Source organism: Diceros bicornis, chromosome 9, assembly GCF_020826845.1.
Source record: "Diceros bicornis minor isolate mBicDic1 chromosome 9, mDicBic1.mat.cur, whole genome shotgun sequence".
In the NCBI taxonomy this organism is placed as follows: Eukaryota; Metazoa; Chordata; class Mammalia; order Perissodactyla; family Rhinocerotidae; genus Diceros; species Diceros bicornis.
Genome location: NC_080748.1, coordinates 70200731 through 70225976, shown reverse-complemented (window position 1 = coordinate 70225976; position 25246 = coordinate 70200731). Strand labels below are relative to the sequence as shown.

General features: G+C 36.5%; 1 protein-coding gene across 4 annotated transcripts in view; it reads right to left on the bottom strand.

Moving 5' to 3' along the window:
• The window catches only part of GPC6 (glypican 6), a 1065634-nt gene that overhangs the window by 1025913 nt on the left and 14475 nt on the right, over window positions 1-25246 (bottom strand). For 2 of the 4 annotated variants that reach the window (XM_058548371.1, XM_058548370.1), the window contains exons 2-3: window positions 12297-12374; window positions 10263-10372 (exon numbers count right to left, since the gene is read on the bottom strand). The exons of 1 other annotated variant lie outside the window; for it this stretch is intronic. In XM_058548371.1, coding sequence (XP_058404354.1) covers window positions 10263-10323 — 61 coding nt within the window. In that variant the 5' untranslated portion in view covers window positions 10324-10372; window positions 12297-12374. Of the gene's footprint in view, window positions 1-10262; window positions 10373-12296; window positions 12375-13650; window positions 14036-25246 lie in introns of those variants that run through there. One more of the 4 variants, XM_058548372.1, reaches the window with a different exon arrangement.

Below are 25246 nucleotides of genomic sequence, written 5' to 3'. Positions count from 1 at the left end.
GTGAATAAATGTTCTAACGGTATCTATATTTATCCAAATATGTGAAGACATACATAAAGGAACAAGTTAAACATGCTTCAAAGTTTTGTATTACCTACAGTTTGGGATTATCCACCATATTGATCTCTATTCCATTATCACATGTAATTGAAAAAAGATCACACATGTCATTTCTCACATTCACTAAACTGTCTACCTCTCCCTTCCAGCTTTTTACTGTTATTTTTGTTCTTCGCAAATAATGAAAATTAACATTTCACCATTCGAAACAAATCCACTGTATTTGGTGGAGACCACTTAATTATATCAGTTCATATCAGTGGATCATTCTCCACTGGTCTGTAGCAATACTTAGATTGATCTGTTAACTCCTCATGAATTACTGGAGTAGCTCAGCCCCAGAAGATTAACCCATCCCTTATTTTCTTAAGAAAATTGAGACCATCCAGTGTGACCCTTCCTAAAATTTTGTTTCTTTTGATCTCAAAAATCTCACCTTCCTCTCTGTTTTAGGTTTTTTTCCAGAAGAAAACAAAACAAAACAAAACAAAATACATTCCTAGTTTGGGGCTAATTAGAGATAAATAAGCTTGGAAAAAATAGGTAGAGCTAAACCCTCTTCTACCACAGTGGGTAATCAATGCAAAATGTCTAAACTTTAAGAATTAATCACCAAAAGAATTATCTAAAAGAATTTAAAGTGATTATTTCTCTGGAAGGAGAAATGGGGATGTGGCAGGTGATGTTTCTGTGTAAAATATTTGACTCTTTAAACTATGCTATAACTTTAAAATAAAAATATTCCTTCTGTTTAGGAAAAATTAATTTCCCTAGTTGGTCTGTTCTTCTTATATTTAAGGAAAGAGTCTAGAGAGAAAATTGACAAGAAACTCTTTTTTCACTCTAACCCATTGGTTAGGGTAGCTGAGATGGGAGGGAGGGGGAATCAGAACCACCAGAGGAATTTTTCATACAACACATCCTGGCCCTCTTCTCCATGGATTTTGGGAGTCTGAGGGGGATACTAGAATCTGGGGATGGAGGATGAATGTATTTAGTTTGAAAAATTTCCCCAAATGATTCTGATAGATTCTCTGAGTTAAGAACTTTTTCCCCATGCTGAGGATGATTTTCATAGCAAGTTCACGGGTTTGTCTCTTCAGCTCATGGGAAAGGGATGGCCCTATTCTAAGTAGACATTTTTGTTTCTTTCACTCTCTTCCTCAAAAAAATTCAAAATTCTGATTGTCTTATAAAAAACAATGTAACAATGTTTCTTCATTTTATTATACATTGATCCCATTAAATAACATATCTTAAACTTTTACTTTCAGAGGCTATAAAAAGTTCCTAGTAAATGCTCAATTCAAAAACAACTTTGTGGTAAATATTATCACTTATTATTAATTCTCTTTCACTCAGGGTGACTATGTCAGTACACATATAAAAGTACATATAAAATATAAGAGGCCAAATGTCCCTACATAACTCACCTTTCTACCTCCCCATTCCAGTTCCTGTCAGAGACAAACCATGGGCTCTTTAAAGCCCCCACTGTGGTTAACTCTTCCAGGCAAAGTGAAGAAATTCAGAATTGGTTCCATTGTAATGAGTGTTAGAGCTCATTTGCTGATGTGAACTAAGCTCATGCTTGAAGAAGAATCACTTACACCGGATGAAAATCATCGGATTGGTTGCCCTTTCAAAAAGAAGTATAAACCTGAGAGAAAGAACAGAATGGTAGTCACGCAGAAGACAGGAATCTACAGCGTGTTAGAAGGTATGGGTCAGAATGAGGCCAGGATGCCAACCCCTGACACCCTGCTCTGTATTCTTCCATGGGCAACATTCCCACAACCTCGCCTAGTACAGTTCCTGGAGTAACTACTATACAAAAAGTTCAATGTTTTGACCGCCAACAGGAGCCACCTTGAGGAGTGATGACTAGAAACCACTTGAGGCTCCAGAGAAATGACATCTGATCTTTCTCCTTTTTGTGGTAGGGAGAAGAGAGCAGCAAACTAACAATACCTTCAGAGGGAAGAATTGAACCTAGGTAACTTTGTAGGATACAGTTAGTAGAGTGAGTGAATTTACTGGCCTAACCACTTAAAAAGTCACATTAGTCGCCAAGAGTTACCAGACTTTTTATCATTTCTTCTGAAAGATTAGGCTGCTTCCTTTTATAATATCTGAAACTTACATTGGAAATAAGCTTTTATTTCATTACTTGAACCATGACCTATGGTTTGATAGGTCCCCATTTTTCAAACACTATTTCTACCATCAGCTCACACTTCAGTGTTTATGTATAAAGGATGTAGTTGGGGCTTAAAATGGTTTTAACTATAAGGTACCCACAGGAAAAGGAAAAATTAGACTCACAATTAATACTGTTTTTGAACACATGAACACAGACAATTCCTAATAGTGTGAACTTTTGACAAGATTTTGAAATTCCTTATTTTTTTTTTAAGTTTAGCGGCAGCCTAATGGCATTAGTGTCAAGAAATAAATACAGAATAAACACAACACAATGTTCTTTTTTGTTGTTTTAGTCTATGTACAGAATATCAAAATTTTCTAAATCAGTGGTTTCCAAATAGGTGCATGTTGTACTTTTTTCCTGTAAAGTGCTTTCTTTCTTTTTTCTTTTTCATGAGGAAGATTAGCCCCGAACTAACATCCATTACTAATCCTCCTCTTTTTGCTGAGGAAGATCAGCCCTGGGCTAACATCCATGCCCATCTTCCTCTACTTTATATGGGATACCGCCACAGCATGGCTTGACAAGCGGTGCGTCTGTCTGCTCCTGGATCCGAACCTGCGAACCTTGGGCCACCAAAGCGGAGCGTACACACTTAATCGCTAAGCCACCAGGCCGACCCCAACAGTGCTTTCTTGACAAACTAATCTCAGTAATCAGTACATCGATATTTAACACTGAGCTATTACAATTAAATATTTGGGTATATTTCCTATATATTTTAATAATTCCTTTCAATTAGAGAGGAGCATTTATTCTGCTTTCAAAACTTCAATTATTTTCCAGATAAGCATCATTCTAGACTTTTGTATTCTGTCCTCTCCTCTCCCCATAGTAAGAGGGGATGTGATGTGGTGGATTTTGGAGGCCAAATCTTGTTCTCACTACTTACCAGCTATATGACCTTAGGCAGATTACGCAGCCTTTCTGTATCTTCTTATATTTTAAAATGAAGGTAGTAACATCTGCCTTAGAGAATTTGCTGGGCCACATATGTACAGCATCTTTTGCCAGGCATTCCCTTATTGGGCCACTTGGTTTGGGGTAGTGAATGGGTTACACTATGTTAGGCATTCATCACAATATGAAAACACTGTACTTCAATATATATTCATTCTGTGTCTACCATGTCCATAGACACGTACAGCATATTCAAAAGCAATATATCCTTGTCTGATGTAAAAATTCCAAAAAAAGACAAGTGGGGCGATAAACAATGTATAATGTTGGGTGTCAACATGCTTCACTTTGTTTACTTTGTGTCTTTGTAGAAACTCTCAGAGCCCTGTTGGCCGGTGACATTATTTGGCCTTAGATAAAAAATTGTGAGTAGAAAATCTACAGAAAGGAGGAGATCATCGTATGCATACAAAGAATGGGATGTTTGCAAAGCTAAATTTACTTAGGGAATTAACATAGGTCTATGCCTGTTCTTGGCATCAGGAACAGGAAGTGGGAGACTTTCTTTACACCTCCTAGAGAAAAGCTTTATTCTGATCCTTCCACATGTGAACCTGAGGATTCTGGAGGATGATAACCATCTGCAGAAATCTCACCTCAGAGACAAGGTTGAAAAAATGCATTCAGGTGAACCACAGCAAAACCGCGGATGCTTTTAATCACTGACATGGCACCACCACCTAAGGCAGGCCACTAGGTGCTGGTACATTTCAAACTCGAGCTGGTACCATTACACCCCTCAGTTTTTGCACCAGCCTAGGCATTAGGTACAATATTCATACATTCAACCAATTTATGTGTGTCTACTATTGTGAAATTTACACAGATCATAATTGAAAACCAAACAATCCATGGAAGATACTATGATAGACCTTTCTAGTTACAAACCTCAAAACAAATACTAGAATTAAAGTAAAGTTTTTATTTCCTTTACTTTCTATCTCTGTACTGGATTTAACAAATCTTTTCTGTTCCTCTCCAGATTAGGAAATGGAGTTAGAGCATATTGATTTTAAAGGTAAGGAAGAGCGATGAGCTACCCATTGCCCTGCCTCACCATGAAATTTATAACCCTATACTTTCTACTATGACACTGAAAACCTTATACTACCCTAATTCTCTATCCTAAAGAGTACTTTTGAAATTATGCACAATAGAATATGAGTGTCTCTCAAAAGGTAATATATGTTAGTAAAAAGTTGATTCTGCAATTAGGAAACATTGGAAATAAGGTTAAAGAGGCTATTTTAAGGCAGGATCTCAATGAGTCTTCCATATGCAAATGACCACTGTGAATCTCTAGGAGATGATTATAGTACAGCCTTTCCAAATCCATTGGACATATCTTGACAAACCATCTCTCACCAGCTTGAAGAATGTCTTGGGAACTGCTGCTCCAGACCAGTAGTTTTCGAAGGGTGCTCGAGGAGCAGCATCACCTGGGAACTTGTTAAAAATGCAAATCCTGAGGTTTCTCCCCAAACCTACTGAATTAGCAGCTCTGAAGGTTTGGCCCAGCCATCTGTATAAAGAAGTTCTCCAGGTGATTCTGATACACACTCAAGGTTGAGAACCACTGATCTAGCTAGACCATTCTCAGCAAAAATGAAAACAGTGTCTACAATTACCTTAGAAAAGAAAGGATTTTCAAATTAAAATGGGTCTATAATAATACTTAGTTTTTAAAAATATATCATATTTAATTCTTTCCTTACCTAAATGTATTTTGATTTAGAACAATATCTACTGCCTTACAAATTATACAAAATGTTTTTATTCACTCTCTCATTATTTTACTGTTTGCCCTTAGCAAGGCAAAAATCCTGATGCTTATTAAAGAAAATTAGTATCTGGTTTTGTTGTATGTGAATGAAAATGAAAACATCACTTAGAATTACATGATCCAGATTTTCCATATGACTTTGATAGACATAAATAAAAGCAGAAGTAAAAACTAGTATATCAATATGTCTTTTAAAAATATTTGTCTATGAAGTAACTAAAGTAGTCAAAATCACAGACAATGTAGAAAGGAGGAAAAACTACTGTTTAATGGGCACAGAGTTTAAGTTTTGCAAGATGAAAAAGTTCTAGAGGTCTATTGCACAATAACATGGATATACCTAACTACTTGAACTGTACACTAAAAGATGTTTTAAGAGTTTTAAAAAAAAGTTTAACATTAAATGTAAATTTAATGTTACGTGATTGTACCCACAATTAAAAATAAAACAAAAATTTTTAAAAATATATGTCTCTGCTCAGCTCATACAGTGAAAGTGAGTCATGGCGGAACTTCCTATCTGTTGGAACAACTTTATTACAATACCAGTATGCTCTACCCAGAAACTACAGTATTGAAGGAAAAGATATTTAATTCCTTGGAACATAATATAAACTTATTTTCAAAATAAAGAGTGTGATTAAAAAGTGAAGAGCACAGCATCGAGGGGCTAAAATCTAGTTTTATGTTATGAAAGCAAACATGAAAACCCTTAATATGAATAAAAGAAACATTCCCTGGTCTAAATTTATTCCACAAGCTTCTATTGAGTTCTAGGAACTGAGCTTGCCAATCACTGGGGAAACCCAGATAAAAGAGATATGATTCCTGCCCTTAGGAAGCTTATAGTACATTGGAAAGATACTTACAAAAATATTTACAAAGATCTCGAAAAAAAAAAACACACAGTTGAACAATTACTCTTGAAATAATAAAGGTGAAAGTCAAAAAACTGAATGTTAAAAAAAAATTTTAACCATAGTCTTTGTCAATATATGCTTCCACGGTGTAGTTAAAACTCGCTTTTTAGGCTCTAGGAATTTCTGAACATTCAGGTTCGAGTTCAGACCAGGATTTGAGGAATTGGATTATAATAAAGACACCTTGGTGTAGTCTGAACAGACAAGATTTCTGAGAAGTGAAAGCATTTATTATAAGCTTTTAATGCCTCCAATATAATCTCACATTTCTCTATCAGCATTCATCATTTCTATTTGTATAGTACCTGACAGTTTATAAAGCACTTTCCTTGACATTATTTCACTTGATCCTTACAACTCTTCATTAGGTTGGCAGATATTATCTTCATCATTCTGTAGATGAGATGCTGAGATAGAGGGAGAGGAAGTGACTTGCTAACCGTCACCAGGCTATTACTTGCCAAACCAGCACTGAAAACCAGGCTTTCTTGTCACTACGCTAGTTTATTTGTGAATTCCTTTACTCACAGGAAAATTATGGGCAACCTTTGCAAAGTGTCATAGTTAAACTAATAATTAACAAAAAATTATGTACTTAGAGGTTGGTATAGGGTTACAGGGATATTACACAGAGAGACTTTTGAGGAAAAATTCCCCTTCCTGGGTTCTGTTCTCTCCAGTTACAGAACATGCAATGACTCCACTTCCAGTTTGGAAGCATTTTGGAAGCATAGATTATAACCTTTATTGCATTAAAAAATGTTGAAATGGGGCTGGCCCCATGGCCTAGTGGTTAAGTTCAGTATACTCCGCTTCAGCAGCCCAGGTTCGATTCCTGGGCATGGACCTACATCACCTCACAGCCATGCTGTGGCGGTGACCCACATACAAAATAGAGGAAGATTAGCACAGATGTTAGCTCAGGGCTAATCTTCCTCAAGTAAAAAGAGGAAGACTGGCGACAGATGTTAGCTCATGGCAAATCTTCCTCAGCAAAAAAAAAAAAAAAGAAAAGGTTTAAATGGAGGATGTTATTTGTATGAGGCAGAATATAGGGGAGATACAATAGAAATTCTTCTCTGCAAGCCACCTAAGAGGCTATCAGGAAAAAAGGTATGTTGGAAAGAAACAAGAACCACTTGTCCAAGAAGCTCCAGAGTGGACAGTGAGCTGTTGATTATGACAGAATCTCTGCCCAGAGAGTGAGAATTTCACCAAGCCTCTGGCCCCAAATCCCAGGTACTGCCAATAGAAGGACGAAAGCTGGCAGAAAGCCATCTCATGATGGCTCCATGGACAATCTCCAGCCCCGAGCTCCAGGATCTGCCCATTCTCACCCTATATATGCTCCTCTTCAGAGAAGCCTTGACATCTAGGCGTTTCTGTGGCCAGTGTATACTTCTTCCACCCACTCTAGTGCATTCTCATCCTTGGACCTCCTCCACAATCATCCCTCAACATAGGCACATGCACACACACACAAACACACCACACACACCACGCAAACACACACACGCAAATTCTCTGAGTTTCAGGTCTCAAAGTGAGAATATCAGTGAACTTGCTCATGAAAAAGCCAAAGCTTCAGCCATTTTTAAAACTGTCTGCTCCTGAACAACCTCAGGGTAAAAAGGTCTCCTACATCAAAGCTAAAAAGGACCCTACTTAGTTTGACTTTTGCACAACCCAAAATGAGAAAGCTCATGAATGAGAGGTTCAGTCTGGGGGCAGGAAGGACCTTGAGGACATACTTTCTCATCTTCCCTCAGGTGGGGCACCAGAACCACCCTTGGTTCTTGCTTGGCTAAAGGTACATGATTTCACCTTGGTCATTATCAATACATTGAAGTACTTAAAAATTTTCCTAGCTGTTATGGGCTATATGTATCTCCTCACCCCAAAGCTCATATGTGGAAGCCCTAATCCCTAGTACGTCAGAATGTGACTCTATTTGGCGATAGGGCCTTTAGAGAGGTGATTAAGTGAAGATGAGGCCAATAGGATGGGCACCCCTAATCCAACAGGACGGGGTCCCTCTAAGAAGAGGAAATTTGGACACACAGAGAGACAAGAGGAATGGGTGCACAGAAAAAAGACCATGTGAAGACACAGCGAGAAGGTGGCCATCTGAAAGCCAAAGAGAGGCCTTAGAAGAAACCAAACCTGCCCGCACCTTGACCTTGGACATCTAACCTCCAGAAGAGTGAGAAAAGACATTCCTGTTGCTGATGCCACCCAGTCTGCAGTACTGTGTTAAGGCAGCCCTAACAAAGCAGTACACGAACTGAATCCTGTGCTCCCTCTTGTATCACGTTTGCGGTCTGCTGACTTCCCCCTTTGCTATCGAGTCAAACATAATTTTCTAAAGAATGAAGTTCTCTTCTCATTTCTAAACCTCATAAAATTGTATAACACTTAAAACAAAAAGATCCTTTCGTACATGCTGCAAATGTGCATGTACTAGGATCAACGACAGAAGAAACCATTTTATGTACGCAATTAAGATCTTAAATGAACCATTTTTAGAAAAATAACCATTAAGAACTTTAAAACAGTCTTTCTCCCAACGAGATGAAAGGAGTTTCAACGTATTACAGCATCTGTTTGCAACATGTCAGAGTTCGCTGACAGGTTAGTCTATAACCAGAAGAGTCTTTCAGTTTGGAAGCAGGACGTGTAATATTCCTCAATATTTTGCCTGATTAAGTGCTTAAATTCAGAAGGCTTGAATAGACAATCAAAATTTGTGAATATGTGATCTTGTGATTACATTTCCCCAGTGTCTAACCCCAAATCCTTACTAATTCCCTATACAACATTTGTCCCTTAGTCTTTTATACAGTCTGAGGTAAACTAATTTGTGATATGTTAAAGTACTTCGAAAATACAGGAAACTGTTATATCAAAATTAGAATTAGTTGCATTACTAATATTCATTTCCATTAACATTGATTCGGAAAATTTCAAAAACAGTGGGTATATTTTTTTGAATTTATTAAAGAGACATTTATAGTATAAAACCAGAGGTCACTCGTAAAGAAAAAAAAAGTGTGAATATACTAAGTTAAAACATCTGAGGTCAAGTTCTATTTGTAATAGAGTTTTCAAATGAAAATAGTTTCCTTCTGGGGATCTGCATATACTATTTTGTTTCAGGCTCCTAGCAAAATGCCTAGTACATAGTAAGCACTCTATATACACAGTCATTCATTACTTAACAACAGGAATATGTTCTGAGAAACGTGTCGTTAGACAATTTTATCGTTGTGCCAGCATCATACAGTGTACTTACACAAATCCAGATGGTGTAGCCTACTACACATGTAAGCTATATGGTACTAATCTTACGGGACCGCCATCATATGTGCTGTCATTGACCGAAATGTCGTTATATGGCACATGATTGTATAGTTAGTAGACAAATGAATGAATATATTGATACTATAAATATTTTAGAATAAAATCTCTATGTGGCAAAGAATCATGTCCTCCTTTAGAATCCATTCATTATAGTTTAGAATTCAATATTTTGATACCAAATGTATTATTTTTGTATTGATATTAAAAGGACACTTAAGGGAGCAGGACATTATTTATATCATTTCCAGAATGAGTCTACTACATTCCCCCTAACGATGACACTTTACACATTTGTTTATGTGCCACTGCTCACCAAAATGAATACCTTAGGGACTGATATAGTTCATGTTTAGTAGCTAATGATTAAAACATTGAATGAATATCTAGGTGAATAATTTTTACAACTACCTCTTAAAGTTTTAAATTTCTTACACAGAAGTTGTATGAAGACAGCTTCACTCATTTCCCTTGAAAAAAAAGAAAATCAGGTCTGTTGATCTTAAAGGGAATATTGGGAAAGAGAAATCCAAAATACCAAAATACACAAAATTTCTGTGACAAAGTAAAATTTTGACATGTAAAATACTTCTTTAACTTTTAGGCAAATGAATTCTATCAGCTTAGCAGCAAAGGATTGAGTCTGTTGTTAAATCTGAAATATTACTAATGGATTATGTGTTCAACTTTTTTTAATATCTCTTAAAGAGTAATTTTGTTTACCTAGATATGATTCAGACAACATTTTTGTAAAAATAATTTGGAAAATTCATTCCTAGATTTCAGAGAGAACTAAAAGGTTTTTCCCAGCCTTCAGGAGATCATTTGCCTTTCTAGGATACAGTTTATTCACATTTCTTTACAAGTTGTATTTCAGGTCATAGCTTTGCTGAGATATGGGTTAAGCATTTTGCCTTTTCCTTAAGAATTGCCTATCTTTCCTTTGTCCTAAGTTTTTAACAAGAATAAAGCCTACCTCCTGTCATTTTATGGATAATCAGGCAACAGCTTTTCCAATTTTTAATACAAAGAAGCATAATTCTGTTTCTGCAGCTGGTTAACACAAATGTTCGGAACTGCCGATATCTAGCATGGAAATAAAGTGGGAAAAGTCAATGGGTATGCGCAGGCATCGAAGATCTGGCTTCTGTGGTCCAATGTCTGTTCAGAGATTCTCAGCTGTTGCCAGTGATAAAATAGATGAATATTTATAACCTCATTTACTGAATCATTCACAGACATTATATCCAAATAAGACTAGAATAAATTGTTGGAGCTCTACTCTGATACCTTACATGAATTATTTAAGAATCTTCACAACCTGGATTACTGTATTTCAACAATCTGTGTTTTTCAAAACTCACAAACACTATGACTCCATTCTAATCACATCATTGAAACATTTTCTACGATATATATACATAGACAATGAATCGCCTCATTCTTCAATTTCCTCTCAAATTTCACTGCTCAAAATAATTTACATTATTGTTCTGCAAATTATTTCTCAAATGAAGTGACTATTGTTGGAATTTTTAAAAGGCAATTTCGAAGGTAATATAAATTCATATATCATGGTTAAATTTCTACCCAGTTTTAATTTTATCTTATTCATTTGGTAAACATATCATTTAAAGACAACTTACATGTTCTCAAAGCTGAGTCATTAAAATTACAACTTAGCTATAATTATTACATCACTCAAAGTAGTCACATTTCCAAATTTGAAAAAAGATGCCCCAGAGGGGCCTACTTTATATTATCCAATTTAACTCATCTGAAGAGTTAATATCAAGCACAAAACTATAGCTTATTTTTTTCTTTAATATCAGTAAAAAGAATTTTAACTCTATCTTGATATTCAATAAATGACTATAATCCCATCGGCACAAAATAAATTTGATTTCAGAATTTATAAAACTTAAGAAGGAATGGCTTATTATTTATTAGTCATGTTTAGTCCAAGTAACTAAAAGAGTTAATTACTAGTCTTCAGTGGTAGTCAGTAAGTCCTGGTTCTTCATTCTGAAAAGCAATATTACTAAATTTTAACAGTCTGTTAAGGAAAATTGGTTCCTTGTCTACCAGTATTACTAGCTCCCATTTTAACAGTAAGATATCACTGAGAATACTCAACAGGCTGAGATATTCCATTCATATTTCTTTCCAAAGGATATGATATTTTATGTAAAATTAACCTCTATATCTAACATATAAGATTCACAGATTCACTCAGGCTCAAGAAAAAAATGACTAAAGTAAACATTTAAATCACTTCTTTGATCTTCCTCAAAAATTCTAACCATGGTTATATTGCTTACTTATGTTGATCTATTTGCAGTCATATGTTTTACTTTCAGATCTCTGTGTAAGAGTTTATGTATACTCTGAAGCTATATTTGACATACATCAAGCCTCCATTTTACCAACCACTTTAAGAATTTTCTAGATTGTAATTTTTATAGCAAAGATTTCTGAATACATTTACCATAAGCTCTAACTGTTTCAGAAAAAGGAAAATATTATTCAGTGTTTTCCAGACAATACCTTCACTGTCTCGGGGTGGGGGGGGGGGGGTAGGACAGGGAGACAGATTTGACCATTAAATCAATTTTAAGTAACTTCATTGAGTTAAAAATTGAGTGAAACAGAAGATAATGTAGGGAGATGCAAGGTCTACAGTTGAGTACAACTTTCTTCCCCAAGCACTCAAGTTTCCTGAGGAAACACTTCTGTTCAAATAACATTCCCGGCCTCTCTTGTCCCCTTAGGCATGTCTACCCATGAAGGAGGAATTATTATCAGAACTAGTGAATGATGGAGAAGGAATCTGGCTTGCAATACAGACTCTCGCTTTTCTCTTGCTTTCTGTTCTGCTTTTTGCCCAGGGGAAAAGTGACAGAGGCCTCTGGTTGTCCAGATGTGCCATTAACCACGGGTGCAAGTCTATTAAATTCTGCTGGGAATTGGCAGCAAGCCCTTTCGATCTAAGATCTAAATGCAGACCTACCATCAGCTTTAATCTCCATTTGTCACTTTAATCTCCATTTATCGGTCATCTCTATACTGTTTTTCATTTGGTCTCAAACTATGGAAGCAAAGGAAAAAGACTGTTAGCGTTGACTCTCAAAGACGCAAAAATTTATATGAGACACTGTGGGGGAATGTACACTGAGGTTTTACTTCCTTTTGAGGGAAATAAACACAAAAAATTTTAAAAGATGACAAATGTGAAAATGTTATGATAGAGATACAAAATATATGGAGCTGGTAAAGGCAGAAAGGGTTTTAGATAAGGGATTGAAGATAGGCTTCAGTGAGAACTTTAAGTAGAGCTTGAAAATATTTTGGACTTGAAAAGCAACTTACAGAGAAGAGGAAGAAAAAACACTCCAGTGTATAGAAATAAAATGATTTTTAATGCTTTGTTAAGTGGGGTAAAAACCACTTTGCTTTACAATGCATTCTCTCTAATCCCCAGATATGATATAAATTTTATCTAAATATCTATAAAGATATACATATAATATTGTGTCTGTGCGTGTGTATGTATATTCATATGTGTAAACTCATGGAGAGGAACATTAAATGAGAAGAAGAGGTATGAGATTGTAGGTGGCTGTGGGGACTTAACATTTACTCATATCTCTGCTGTCACAATATGTACACCACATACCTCTATACAGTGGGCTTGTGTGTACTACTTACTTAATTGGAAAAAAAGAGAAATAGAGAGAAAGATAGAAAAGAAGAAAGAAACAGAAGGGAGACTCACAATGAGAAATACATGACAATAGAATTACACAGGCCTTCATTTACTTCTTTATTTAGAAGGTACTCTAGGACTGTAACATGTCAATGGGACATTTTTAGGACAATCAATATTCATTACGTTGATAAATACAAAAGTAGACATCAATACTCAAATTTTCAACTGATAGAATGAGAAATAGATGTCATGTAAATACTCTTTTCTAAAATTATAGGTTTTATATCTCTGTTTTAATAAATCAAAATTTAATTTTATTGTCTTTTCACTGATAGAACCCTAAGTCAATACTGTATTAGATTATTTCCAAATTTGTGACATGTCTCCAATTATTTATCAAGTACACAATCACTCAGAAAATAATACTGCTAACAAAAAATGCCTTCTCTCTGGGGTAAAATATGTAATTTAAAACCCATCTTCAGCCCACTACTTCTCTCCTTCAATAATGAAAAATGAACTTATTTTATATGTTTTGTAAATATAATAATCGTCATCCTATTTGTTTCAACTGAGGTTGACTATGACAGCTGTTACAACTGCTCCCCAAAAAGACATTAGAAAGGGGAAGAAAAAGAAGCAAAGAAGCTCTGACCTTGACAAAGAGCTCAAGGCAGGCTTCCCGAGGACATGAGGCTTGAGCTGAAACCTGAAGGATGCACAGGAGGTCATTTGTTGAAGGAGGGTCTGGGCAGAGAAGAGAGCAGGTGGGTCCTGGAGGGCGCATGATTTCTGGTCAGTGTATTGAGAGTAGAGAGCACTACATAATGAGGGTCTTTTTGACCATGGTAAGCAATTGTGTCTTCTTTCTAGAAGTAGTGGAAAACATCGCAGTGCTTGCACAAGAGAAGTGACATTTTAAGAAGACCTCTCTGGCTTCAATTAGCCAATCTTACCAAACAACTTCATATTCATGTGTTTCCAAATAGGACTGACTTGGCTAAAGCAAATTGACTGACATGAAAATAGCCAAAATGCTGAGATGGGGGGCATTCCACTGCTCTCTTGCTCTCATTCATTTAGAGTAGGTCTTTATGTAGCCAGAAATGCTGCACCCACCCACCTCATTCCCACCACACCTCCTTGTAGGCAGGAACCCTGCTTGCCTCTTCACAGCTGTATCCCCAGGCACCTAAAGTAGAGTCTCGCATACTGTAGGTTTTCTCACTGACTGAAGACCTTAATATTCAGATTTTAATACTCTAAATGGAGGTTATCCAAGACTTGTCTCTACACCTCTACTTTGCAGATCATCCATACGCACTTGGCAGAGTTTTTGACACAGATACAAACCTGCAAATATATGGGCAGAACCAGTCTGTGTCAAATAGCATTGGAGAGTCTACCTTCTATGAACTGCATTCCTACTATCCAAGGGATTCTCAATGTATATTTGACAATGCATGAATGTATTGTTCAAATAATCCTCTCAAGATGCTTTTTCCCTACAGAAAGGCACATAACCCACTTTAAAACACCTTTTATGATGCATAAAATGCTAAAAATGAGCCCTGAGAAAAGTATGCAAATATAGATCATTTATTTTTAGGTCAAAATGGATACAATCTAAATTAAGGGGCTAGTTACTAAGGTTACAAAGAATGAGTGAATAAAGCAAAACAGTATTTCAGTCAGTCTTATCAACAAGTACAAAAAATATGCTCAACAACATATATCTCTACAGGAGAGCCACGCCGATGCATTCTTCCCCAAGAGCTACATGTCCGCTAACCTAAGTACATTGTTTCTTTTTTTCTTTTTCATCTGTTACATAAAAACTGTATCCATAAGCATATATAATAACCCTTGTCCTTACAAACTGATGAGAATTTACGTGTATAATCTAATAAACTGCTAATTTGACCAGGTGACATTTGGCTTTAAATAGATAACAGCAGACAATGTTTTAATGATAGGTGGCTTTTTCCAAATTCCAAAGACCACACAAAATGTTTCAGTCCTAATATTCTGAAAGTAAGCATGAAAAAATTTATAGTGATTTAAAATCATATTGCATATTCATGTAGTTCTTTACAATTTGCACAGTGTTTTCATTTATATTAGATCATTTAGAAATGAAATATCAAAGGCAGGGGTATAGGAATTGGAGTTTTAGCCTGAAAAACAAAAGAGTAGCTGTAACCTCACATGAAACTGTAAATATCTAAAGAGATTTTTCAAAACAATCATCAGAAGAAAATGATAGAAGAGGAAAACTGGCATGAATTACTTCATGAAGAATTGAAGTCTATAGTAAAAAATTCTCCTATTAAAAACTATAAATGAGTGATCTAAAGAGATCAAGGTGGAACCTGCAATACCTTTAATGACCTGACCTCTTGTGTTCTTGGAAGAGCCCTTATTAGTCCAATTTCAAATTTCCATTTAAGAGAAAACCACATTCCTAAAAATTTTTATTCTTAAAACTGGAATGAAATAGATTACAACAAATTTGAATTCATCAGGACCCTAAGAAATAAGTCTTCTTCCCATTTCCAAAGATCTAACATGTGAATCTCCACATTTGAATACTGCATATCCCTATTAAAAGAAACTAGCACAGCTGGCTCTCATTATTAGTAAACTATCATTACTCTCGCTTAATTTGGATTTTACAAGTTATTTTCTTTATAGATCAGTAAGTCATAAACTAAAACAGGTGTCATAGCCTGTTTATAATCTCTTTCATATCCAGAAAACATCTCAGTTCACTTTTATGCAGGATTTCTAAGTCATCATTTCTTTGTGCCTCTTGAGTAATACATGACAGCATACAGAATAATAAATCACATTTTAGTACTTATAGAATGGCAAAAGCCACAAGGCTATACACAACTGTCTATTACTTCTGCCTTCTATAAATGATATTTACCAGCAAAGCCCTCACTCTGACATTTAATCTCCTTAAATTCTGATCAAGTTATTAACATTACTTATATTTGAAATAAGTCATTCTTCCCTATTTCAATATTGAGGGAAAAAATTAACAATCTCTATATGTTACTCATTTTCAAGCCCTAAAGCCTTCAGTTTCTATATTCACACTCAAAGCACTTAAAATCCAGGCTATGCTGGACCAGGGCAATTGAAATGCTAGCTCATATGAATCCTAATAGCATTTAATTCCCATTCTTCCTTCTTATAAATGGGTACTGCATCATAGGAACTTTAACCATCCTTCTAACTTTAAAGTGTGTGTTTCTTTAATTCTATAGCAGTACTTTTGCCAATTTTCCTGATTCCTATGATCAAATATTAGGTGACCTATTGTTTGTTAGGGTGATGAACTAACACTGCGAATCTTGGTAAATCATATTGTTAGTATGTCTATAATGTATTATTTGCAAAAGATTCTTTTGGTATGAAAATATTCAAAAAAACCCAGAAATTATACACATATTAAAAGGAAAATATAACGGTACATATGTACAGTATTTGTACTTATGATAATGAAGCATTACTAAGGCTTCGATGAGAAAAGTACGACAGAACTAATTTCTACTTTTTCCTGCTTATTGGAAATTAGACATTGTAAACAAATGGCCTTTTTAATAGTTCTGAAGTTTCTTCATTTTTGAGAAGAGTATTGATTATACATACACATGTACAGTGGTGGACTGGTAAGTGTTTACCAACTTTCCAGGAAATAAAGCCCTGATTTTTAGTGTTTGCTAATTGCTGTGGTATAAATACTCCCACTGTTGGTGGTTTCAAGCTCCTAAGGTGAAGTCAAACTCCTCACAAAACACCTGAAAATTTAACTATTGGCTCTTATGGCCCAGTATGAGCTGGTTCTAGCACACCACTGTGTGTATTTTTTGAAAGAGATATATACACATACACATACCCGTATATATGCAAATATGTCGCTATATATTAGACACACAAAAAGCAGCATAATATGGTTCTTAACCAATCAATTTCTTCAAAGTTTATGGCAGTTCTTTCTAAAGGTCAGAATTTCACTCTACATACATCTCCTATCTTTCCAACCACATATCTTATTATCATTGCCTCTCAGGTCCCTTATAGAGTAATATGAACGGTTTTTAAACACATCAGCATTTAAGCATATAACTAGCTATGGCCATATGGTTGGTGTTTAACATGAAACAAGCAAGATTTAAAAACCCAGACAGCAGACCTTTAAGAAATTTCATAATCTGATCTTCTTATGATCCCTCATAAAGTTCTTATATGAATGTATGCTGGTAAACGAATACTGGGCTCACTTGGATGGAGACTCATATACTATTTCAAATACCGAGATAAAGCATTTAGTTTTCAGTGTACCATTACCCTCACATATTTAACAGGTCTATTTTTACTTACACAACTTTTTTCTGCAATGGTGCATAATCCTAAGGAGAAAAGTTGCCTGAAGGGAATCCCAAAAACTCCATCCATCCATTTACTCCATCTGAAGTTGAACAGCCCATACTCTTGAAACACGGGCCGCAGTTACAGAAGAGCAATGAGCTAGCATCACGCAGGACCAGGAATAGCAAAGCACGACTCTATCCATATGTACTGTCATGTGAATAGCACCCACTGAGATTGTGTAACATGGTGACCCTGGGTGCTCTCTGCTGCTGCTTTTGTGACAGTAAACGGGCACAACTTACATAGAAAGAAATGTGGCAATGTCAATCAAAATGTTCAACGCCTATGACTTTTTCTCCAGCAATTCCACTTCCAGGAATTTCTTTTAGAGATAAAATCCCATTTATGTGAAAGGCTGTACATGTAAGGACATTCACTATAATAGGTCACTGGTTAAATGAGGTTTGGTAAATCTGTACAGTGAAATAAAATGCAACCTTTGGCCAGGGTGGGGGGGGGGGGTGGCAGGGCGAGGGAAGGAGGCAAGTCCTTATGCACTGAAATAAAACAAGTTTCAAGATAAGTTATTAAGTAAAAAAAAAATTATCTGCATAAAAATGTATACAGAAAACACCAATGCGAAAAGATACATGCACCCCTGTGTTCACTGCAGCATTATTCACAATAGCCAAGACTTGGAAGCAACCTAAGTGCCCATCAGGGGACGAATGGATAAAGAAGATGTGGTACATATACACAATGGAATACTACTCAGCCATAAGAAACGATGAAATCCAGCCATTTGTGACAACATGGATGGACATTGAGGGTATTATGCAGAGTGAAATAAGTCAGAGGGAGAAGGTCAAATACTGTATGATTTTTCCCTCATTAAGTAGTAGATAATAACAACAACAAGCAAACACAAAGAGACAGAGATTGGATTGGTGGTTATCAGAGGGGAAGGGGGGAAGGAGGATGGTGAAAGGGATAATTCGGCACATGTGTGTGGTGACGGGTTGTAATTAGTATTTGGGTGGTGAACATGATGTAATCTATGCAGAAATAGAAGTATAATGATGTACACTTGAAATTTATACAATATTATAAACCAATGTTACTGCAATAAACAAAAAAAGTTTTAAAAATGTATACAGTATGTTACCATTTGAGTAAATATATATAATATTTATAAATATTTGTGTATACATAAAACATCAATGGAAAGATCATAAATACCTATAAGAATGGTTGCCTCTGAAGAGGCCAATTCTTTTTAACATTTAAACATTTTTGCAGTACCAACACATAAATTTTTAGAAATTAAAACATCTAGAAGGTTTTTAATTTAGAAATTAAAAACATCTAGAAGGCTTTGTCATGATATGTCAATTATTCAAGGTTTAAAGGACTTTAAGCCCTCATCACAGTTCTTTTCACAAGAAGATTTAAATATAACCCAGCATGAAAGCATCTACATTTCCAACCATTTTTTAAATTGCTCTCTCCCACTCATTCTTCTTGTGGAACCCTTCCTCCTTTCCTCCACTGAGGTGACATTTGAAGCCAGTATCCCCAAAGTCACGGTCACTACAACTTTCTGTAATCTGGACCTGAGAAAGGTAAAGGTTATTTTTGGCTTGAAGAAGGTTCTAAAAGTCAAGAAAAAATTGCAAGGAGTCATACTATATTGTAACATACAATATGTTATAGTCCTATAGTCAGTACTTACGTATCCTGATTCCAACATCAGTACTCTCATTAATGACTGCACATTAAAAGAAACAAAATACACATAAGTATGTATATGGAGTGAGTGTGTGTGTGTGTGTGTGTAGAGAGAGAGAAAGAAAAGATAAATGTGAAGGATGTCAGAAATATCAGTTACTTCATGTTTATTAATCTTCTTTTTCCTTTCAATACTTGCCTATCCTGAATATTTTTCACTAAACTCCAGGTTGATACCTGAAAAGTGAACAGATAGTCAGTTAAATGCATCAGTTAAGAAGCTTATCTGTTTGTCCAACCCTGGGCAAAGTACATGTGAAACAAATAAAACTGCAGAAACCTAGCCCTGGAGGAGATTAAAATCTTCAAACAGCAACTGCATTTCTCTGAGAATCTTGGAGTGGTGGATTTACGCTCAATTTCCCTAGGAATAGGAGAGCTCTTTTTTTTGTTTGTTTTTGCAAAGAAATGACAAAATTTATCTACAAGTGGCATTTATATACTGGATTCTTCTTATACCTTAGAATGTTTAAAAAAGCAATATTCATACTGCATCTAAACAGAGCTGGTTCAAATCAATACCCCAGGAAAATTACTAGTACAAACAGCTGAACTCGTCAAACCATAGCGGATGCTATTACCACTCTTAGAAATTAATTGCTAAGAAACATAAGTCTTAGAAAATAGGAAGCCTGGGAAAACCTAAAAGATATGCAATTCTCTGAATTTGGAATATTTGCTTTGAAAATCTCGATGTTTTCTCCCATAAAGGACCCTTCTGCAACCGCTCTTGCTTCCCCCTTCCTCTTCCTGCTGCCTGAGCCATGCTCCTCCAGCTCCCTTCTCCCTAACTGCCCACACCTCATGAGGATGGCATTGCAGGAGGAACAAGCTAGTCAACATCTACACAGAGATTGTTTTCTAGGAATCAAATGAACGCTCAGGTCATTGTCATCCCACAGTACATTCAATGCACGTGTATTGAATGCGTTATACATGCCAGGCACCAAGGGCTAGCCAAGGAGCTTGAATTCCATGTGGAGAGAAAAAAAGCTTTCAGCCTTGTTTTCAGCAAGAAATATTAACTTGCACAGATCAATATTAAGATAAACAAAATCTGGTGTAACGATTGCTTTTGTGTTCAAACTCTTCCTAGAATTCTCTTCTTGCATTAACTATTGCCTTCTGAAAAGACAGGTTTGCTAACACATCTGAGGCACGTGCGTGTGTCAGTGTAAGTCTGCCCACCGCAAGCGCAGAGTGGGCCAGGCAGAGCCTCCTGTAGGAGCAGTGAAGTGGCCGCATCCTGGCTGCCCACCAACTCCAAAAATAAGGCTCTCTTGTGCCCTGTTTTTAAATACCTTCATTTTAAAATCAGATTTTGATTTTTTTCCTCAGAAACAGCAAAATCCCTGTTGAGCTACCAAAACATATTTTACAACTTAGATCGGTGTGTTCTGCCTGCCTGCTTTTTTTGCAGCTGTTACTTTTAAGAGAGAATGTTTTGCTTTACAAATGAGAATGGAGGCTTTTATGTAAAGGAGAATTTTTTCTGCTTGTCATCTGGGCATCCTCTATATTTTTTTATAATTTCAGAACTTGCTTAAAACATCTTCATATGCAATCTATGCAACAGCATAAGAGTTTAAATGCTCACAGTTTCAAACATGATTAAAAAAAAACATAGAAACTAAAAAATAAGCTGAGTCAGATCACAGAGGGCACAAAAAAGCCAACTTGTTGTCACCTTTTCTCCAGCTGGAACCACTTATTGTACCATCTATGTAAAAAACTAAAAGGGATTCACAGCAAAAATTATTCTTTTTAGCAACCTATGGCAAAAAAATTGCCACACCATTAGTGTCATCTTTGATTATCAAAATATTTATATGTCTATTTACATATATCATACTTACTTTAATAGAGTAGCTTTTTTTTTAATAATTTTATTTATTTTTCCCCCCCTAAAGCCCTAGTAGATAGTTGTATGTCATAGCTGCACTTCCTTCTAGTTGCTGTATGTGGGACGCGGCCTCAGCATGGCCAGAGAAGCAGTGCGTAGGTGCACTCCCAGGATCCGAACCGGGGCTGCCAGCATCGGAGCTCACGCACTTAACCGCTAAGCCATGGGGCCGGCAAATAGAGTAGCTTTGATGTCTATGAATTTTTTAAATATACAGCACAATCATATGCTAATATCTCTAAAGGAATGTTTGTGTTTGAAATGGTAAAATTATCATCACTTAAAACTATATATTTGGAAGGGATTATCATGTGATAAATGTGGTTATTTTTCTAATATTTCTCTTAGAAATTTTATTAAATTATGGGAGCTAAAATAATTTGGGGTTAAATATCATCCTTGGGTAGTTCTATACAATTTCCCAAGGACAGATGAATGTCCCATTCGCTTGAACAAAGATCAATTGACGCATCTTTCCAAAACCAGAGATGCCCATTTCTCAGCGAGTTCATAGGGCATGAACTTCTATTGAATGGAGGAATTTAACCTTCCATATTTACTATATAACTAGGGTTCATACATTTATAGGAAAGAACAATTAACACTATACAAGAAATAAGTTATTCTAGAGCAGAACAGAGGCACTTGATACTCCCTGATTCTGAGCCCTCACTTCCTCTTGCCCCCACCCATAGGTTACTTTCACCTGCCCTCCGACCTTTACCTGCTTTCCTCTACGCTCCCAGTGCCTTCATCACTCCACTCCCCACATCATATTGAAATTAATCACCTATATGTCTGTCTTCACTACTCTATGCGGACCTCAAGGGCAGAGAAACTGTGGGTGCTGTTCTTTAACCAAGTAATTAAGAACAAGTTTTTACTGACCTGAACTAACAAAATAAGTAAGAAAGCCTAGGTAGGTAACAGCTTAAAATGGAATTCACAAAATTACAAGTGATGCCTATAAACATTCCAGTGGCACAATTTATTATTCAAAGCCTCCATTGTAATAGATCATTCTAAAGGTGGTACAATGTGATTGCTTTATCCCTAGGCCTGACTTTACAAACTAACTTTCCTCTCCATCAATTTCTTTATCTCCCAGGAAATGTCACTGCAATTTAAAGTACTCTTTACATTTAACTTCTCTAATCTTTTCAGGTATTTGAAAATTGCTGTCAGTGATAGCTGAAATATGCCACGTTTTGAAAAAACATTTTGATAGACATATACGTATATATAGTAGGTACTTCACAGGGAGAAACGTTATGCTTTAAAATAAAATGAAAGTGACAAAATGTATGTTCCACACAATAAACTCTGGTGGTCTATACTTTCTGAAATTGATTTTCACTGGCTTAAGCTAATATAGCTTATCAGCTGCAACCTTGCAAAGAAAATATGAGTATCTTTATATTTTACCATTTAATCATGATCTTAAAGTTGTCTGGAAGGGCTGGCAAAATAAAAGTTTCGGTATGTTTCCAATCAAGAAATAGTCAATCATTTATTGAGTACCTACTATACTCAAGTACTGTGCTCTAAGGAGTACAAATATGTAGTATTAAAGTGCCCTCAGCTATCACACAGGCAAATTTGGAAAACAAAATTTAAGTGACTCATTTTAAGTGACACAAGACAATAGAACAGTCATGAGAAGGCAGAATTTGATTAAATACCAAATGAGGAGACAAACACTACACAAGCTTGGCAAAGGGAAAAATAGGGACTAGGGGCCCTAGGACAAATTCATGAGGGGGAATTTGAGCTAAATTTGATTTTACTCCATGGAGAAAAGTGGGGAGACAGGCCAAGCGTTGTCATGAGTGTTAGCAAATGAAATGAGACCCAGAAGGAAAAGTGAGCTCAGTGAAAAAGTTTTCATCAGATACAAATTTCTAGAAGAAAGGTGCTTAGAAGTAAGTAAGAAAGATAGTTTGAGTTCTTGAATGTCAAACCAACACAGTTGAAATTTATTCTCAAGCCACCAGGGAACTAAGTGTACCAGTGATTGTTTAAGGCTTAAACTTTAAGCCAGTGGTCCTCAAAGAGCTTTCCAGGGAGCATCAACATCAGCATCACCTGGGCACTCCGATCTATTCCATCTCAGATCTACTAAATCAGAAACTCCCAGAGTGGGACCCAGCAGGTCACATTTGAACAAGCCTTCTGGGTGATTCTGATGCACACTCAAGTTGGAGAACCACCAGTTTAAGCAAAGTAAAATCAAAGCTATGTATCAGATATATTACTCTGCTGACAGTATGCACAACAGAAACCGGTGAGAGTGGCATGAAAGAGAAGTTTCAGAGCCATTTCCAAGCAGAAGACCAAAAAGAAGAGAAAGTAAATGTTTTTCAAAAATTTGCTATTTGACATTTAATGGCATTTCAAGATCACCTTTTAACGTTCTATTAGAGCTTCACTCTTAGAAGCTTATCATAAAAGGAAATTAAAAATGACTAAGTCATAGTGTGGGGATTACAGCCTACCAGGTTTTCTCTCCTCTTTTGAATAAGAAATAGGAAGATTTCTCATCATGATTCATGTGTCAGGAGGGAATTGGGAAAAGAACTAACATTTACTGGAGACTTCTCTCTGTCAGGTGTTCACATGCATTATGCCATTTAATCCTCACAAAAAAAATATTATGAGCCCAACTATATTATTGCCCTTTTATATAAATAAAGAAACTGGGGTTCAAAGAGGTAAGAAAACTTTAAAATAACCAGTTAGTAAACACAAAACAAGGAATAAGTCCTTTTGCTTCTACATGATGCCATCTGCCAGGAAGCCCAAAGAGTCCCACAGAAAAAAATAATTCATATTATTCCCAGTTCCTTGATGTTTGAGAGAGTCTTCGGAAGTTTTCATATTGCATGTGTAGTGGGGATAATATTTTGCAAATACTTAACTGAGTCCATTTTTCTTTTCGCCTTAATTCATTGTTCTCTTACAGGCGTCCATCTCCAAGGGCATGGGTGTCCGTCACCTGACCTCTTTAGAAGACAAAAGTCTCCAAATCCTGAATGAAGGGCTTCAGATCCAGCCAGGATGAGAAAAGGTAGCACCCCCTACCCCTGCCCCAGGGGTATGTGGGAAGACGGGAGGTGGAGGGAAGATAATGGCTTCCCAGGTCTCTCAGTTTCTCCTCTCTGAGCTTTGCATCAATACAGGAAAGTCAAAGAGAAGAGGGATTTCTGGCTCAAATTCTGTTTAGGACTCTGTGAAGAGATTGCCTGGTAGGCTAGTTGGCACCAACCTTACCATAAACTTGGAGGCACAGAGTACTCAGAGGGAGAGCTATACCTACACTTAGGGGCACAGGCCTGGCCCAGCAGTCTCTAGAGCCCTCCTGAAAAGTCTCAGAAAACAGCCCAGTTGTAAACCAGAAAGCTGCCATGATCCCACAATACCAGGTGATCAAGGCTGCAGGTGGGCCAGAGGCCAGGTGAGGGACTAGTCAGGGATTCAGGAGGCATACAGGGCCAGAAAGGCCAATGTGAGAGTGAATACTGCAGGAAAGGGGACTACTATGTCTTTCTTGAACTTGAACAAGATCAGATCAAAAACCCAGACATCAGCAGTACAGGCTGGCAGGGTCCTGGAGACAGGAGAAGCCCAAGGAAACTCACTCTTCCCTTCCTTGCCTGGGGAAGAGTCACTCTCTACCTCCATCTAAGAGACTGATTTGCTTCTCTATCATCCATTATTTGACAAACATGTATATAGCATTCATTATATGCCAGACACTATTCTAAGAGCTTTATAAATATTAATGCATTTAATGCAGTCATGATGAGAGATAGGGACTGTTATTATCCCTGTTTACAGAAAAAAAAACTGATGCACAGAGAGGCTCAAAAAAAGGCTGAGTAGTAGAGCCAGGCATCAAAGCCAGTCTCTGTTTAACCACTACAACAGAGCAAGTGTCCCACATGATTAATTATCACCTAGAAGAGCTAAATGGACCGTACTAAATTTTAAGCTAGATCACACTAAAATTATTTTTCTGGTTACCCAAAACTAGATGGGTTGAGTGAGTGAAGGAGACAGGGAGGAGGAGGAAGAAAACAAGAAGAGGAGGAGGGAGAGGAAATTGCACGCCTTTTCACATCAGAATCGCAATGTTTGTATATCTTCAACTTTGGGGGAAAAAATGGTGGCAGTTCAC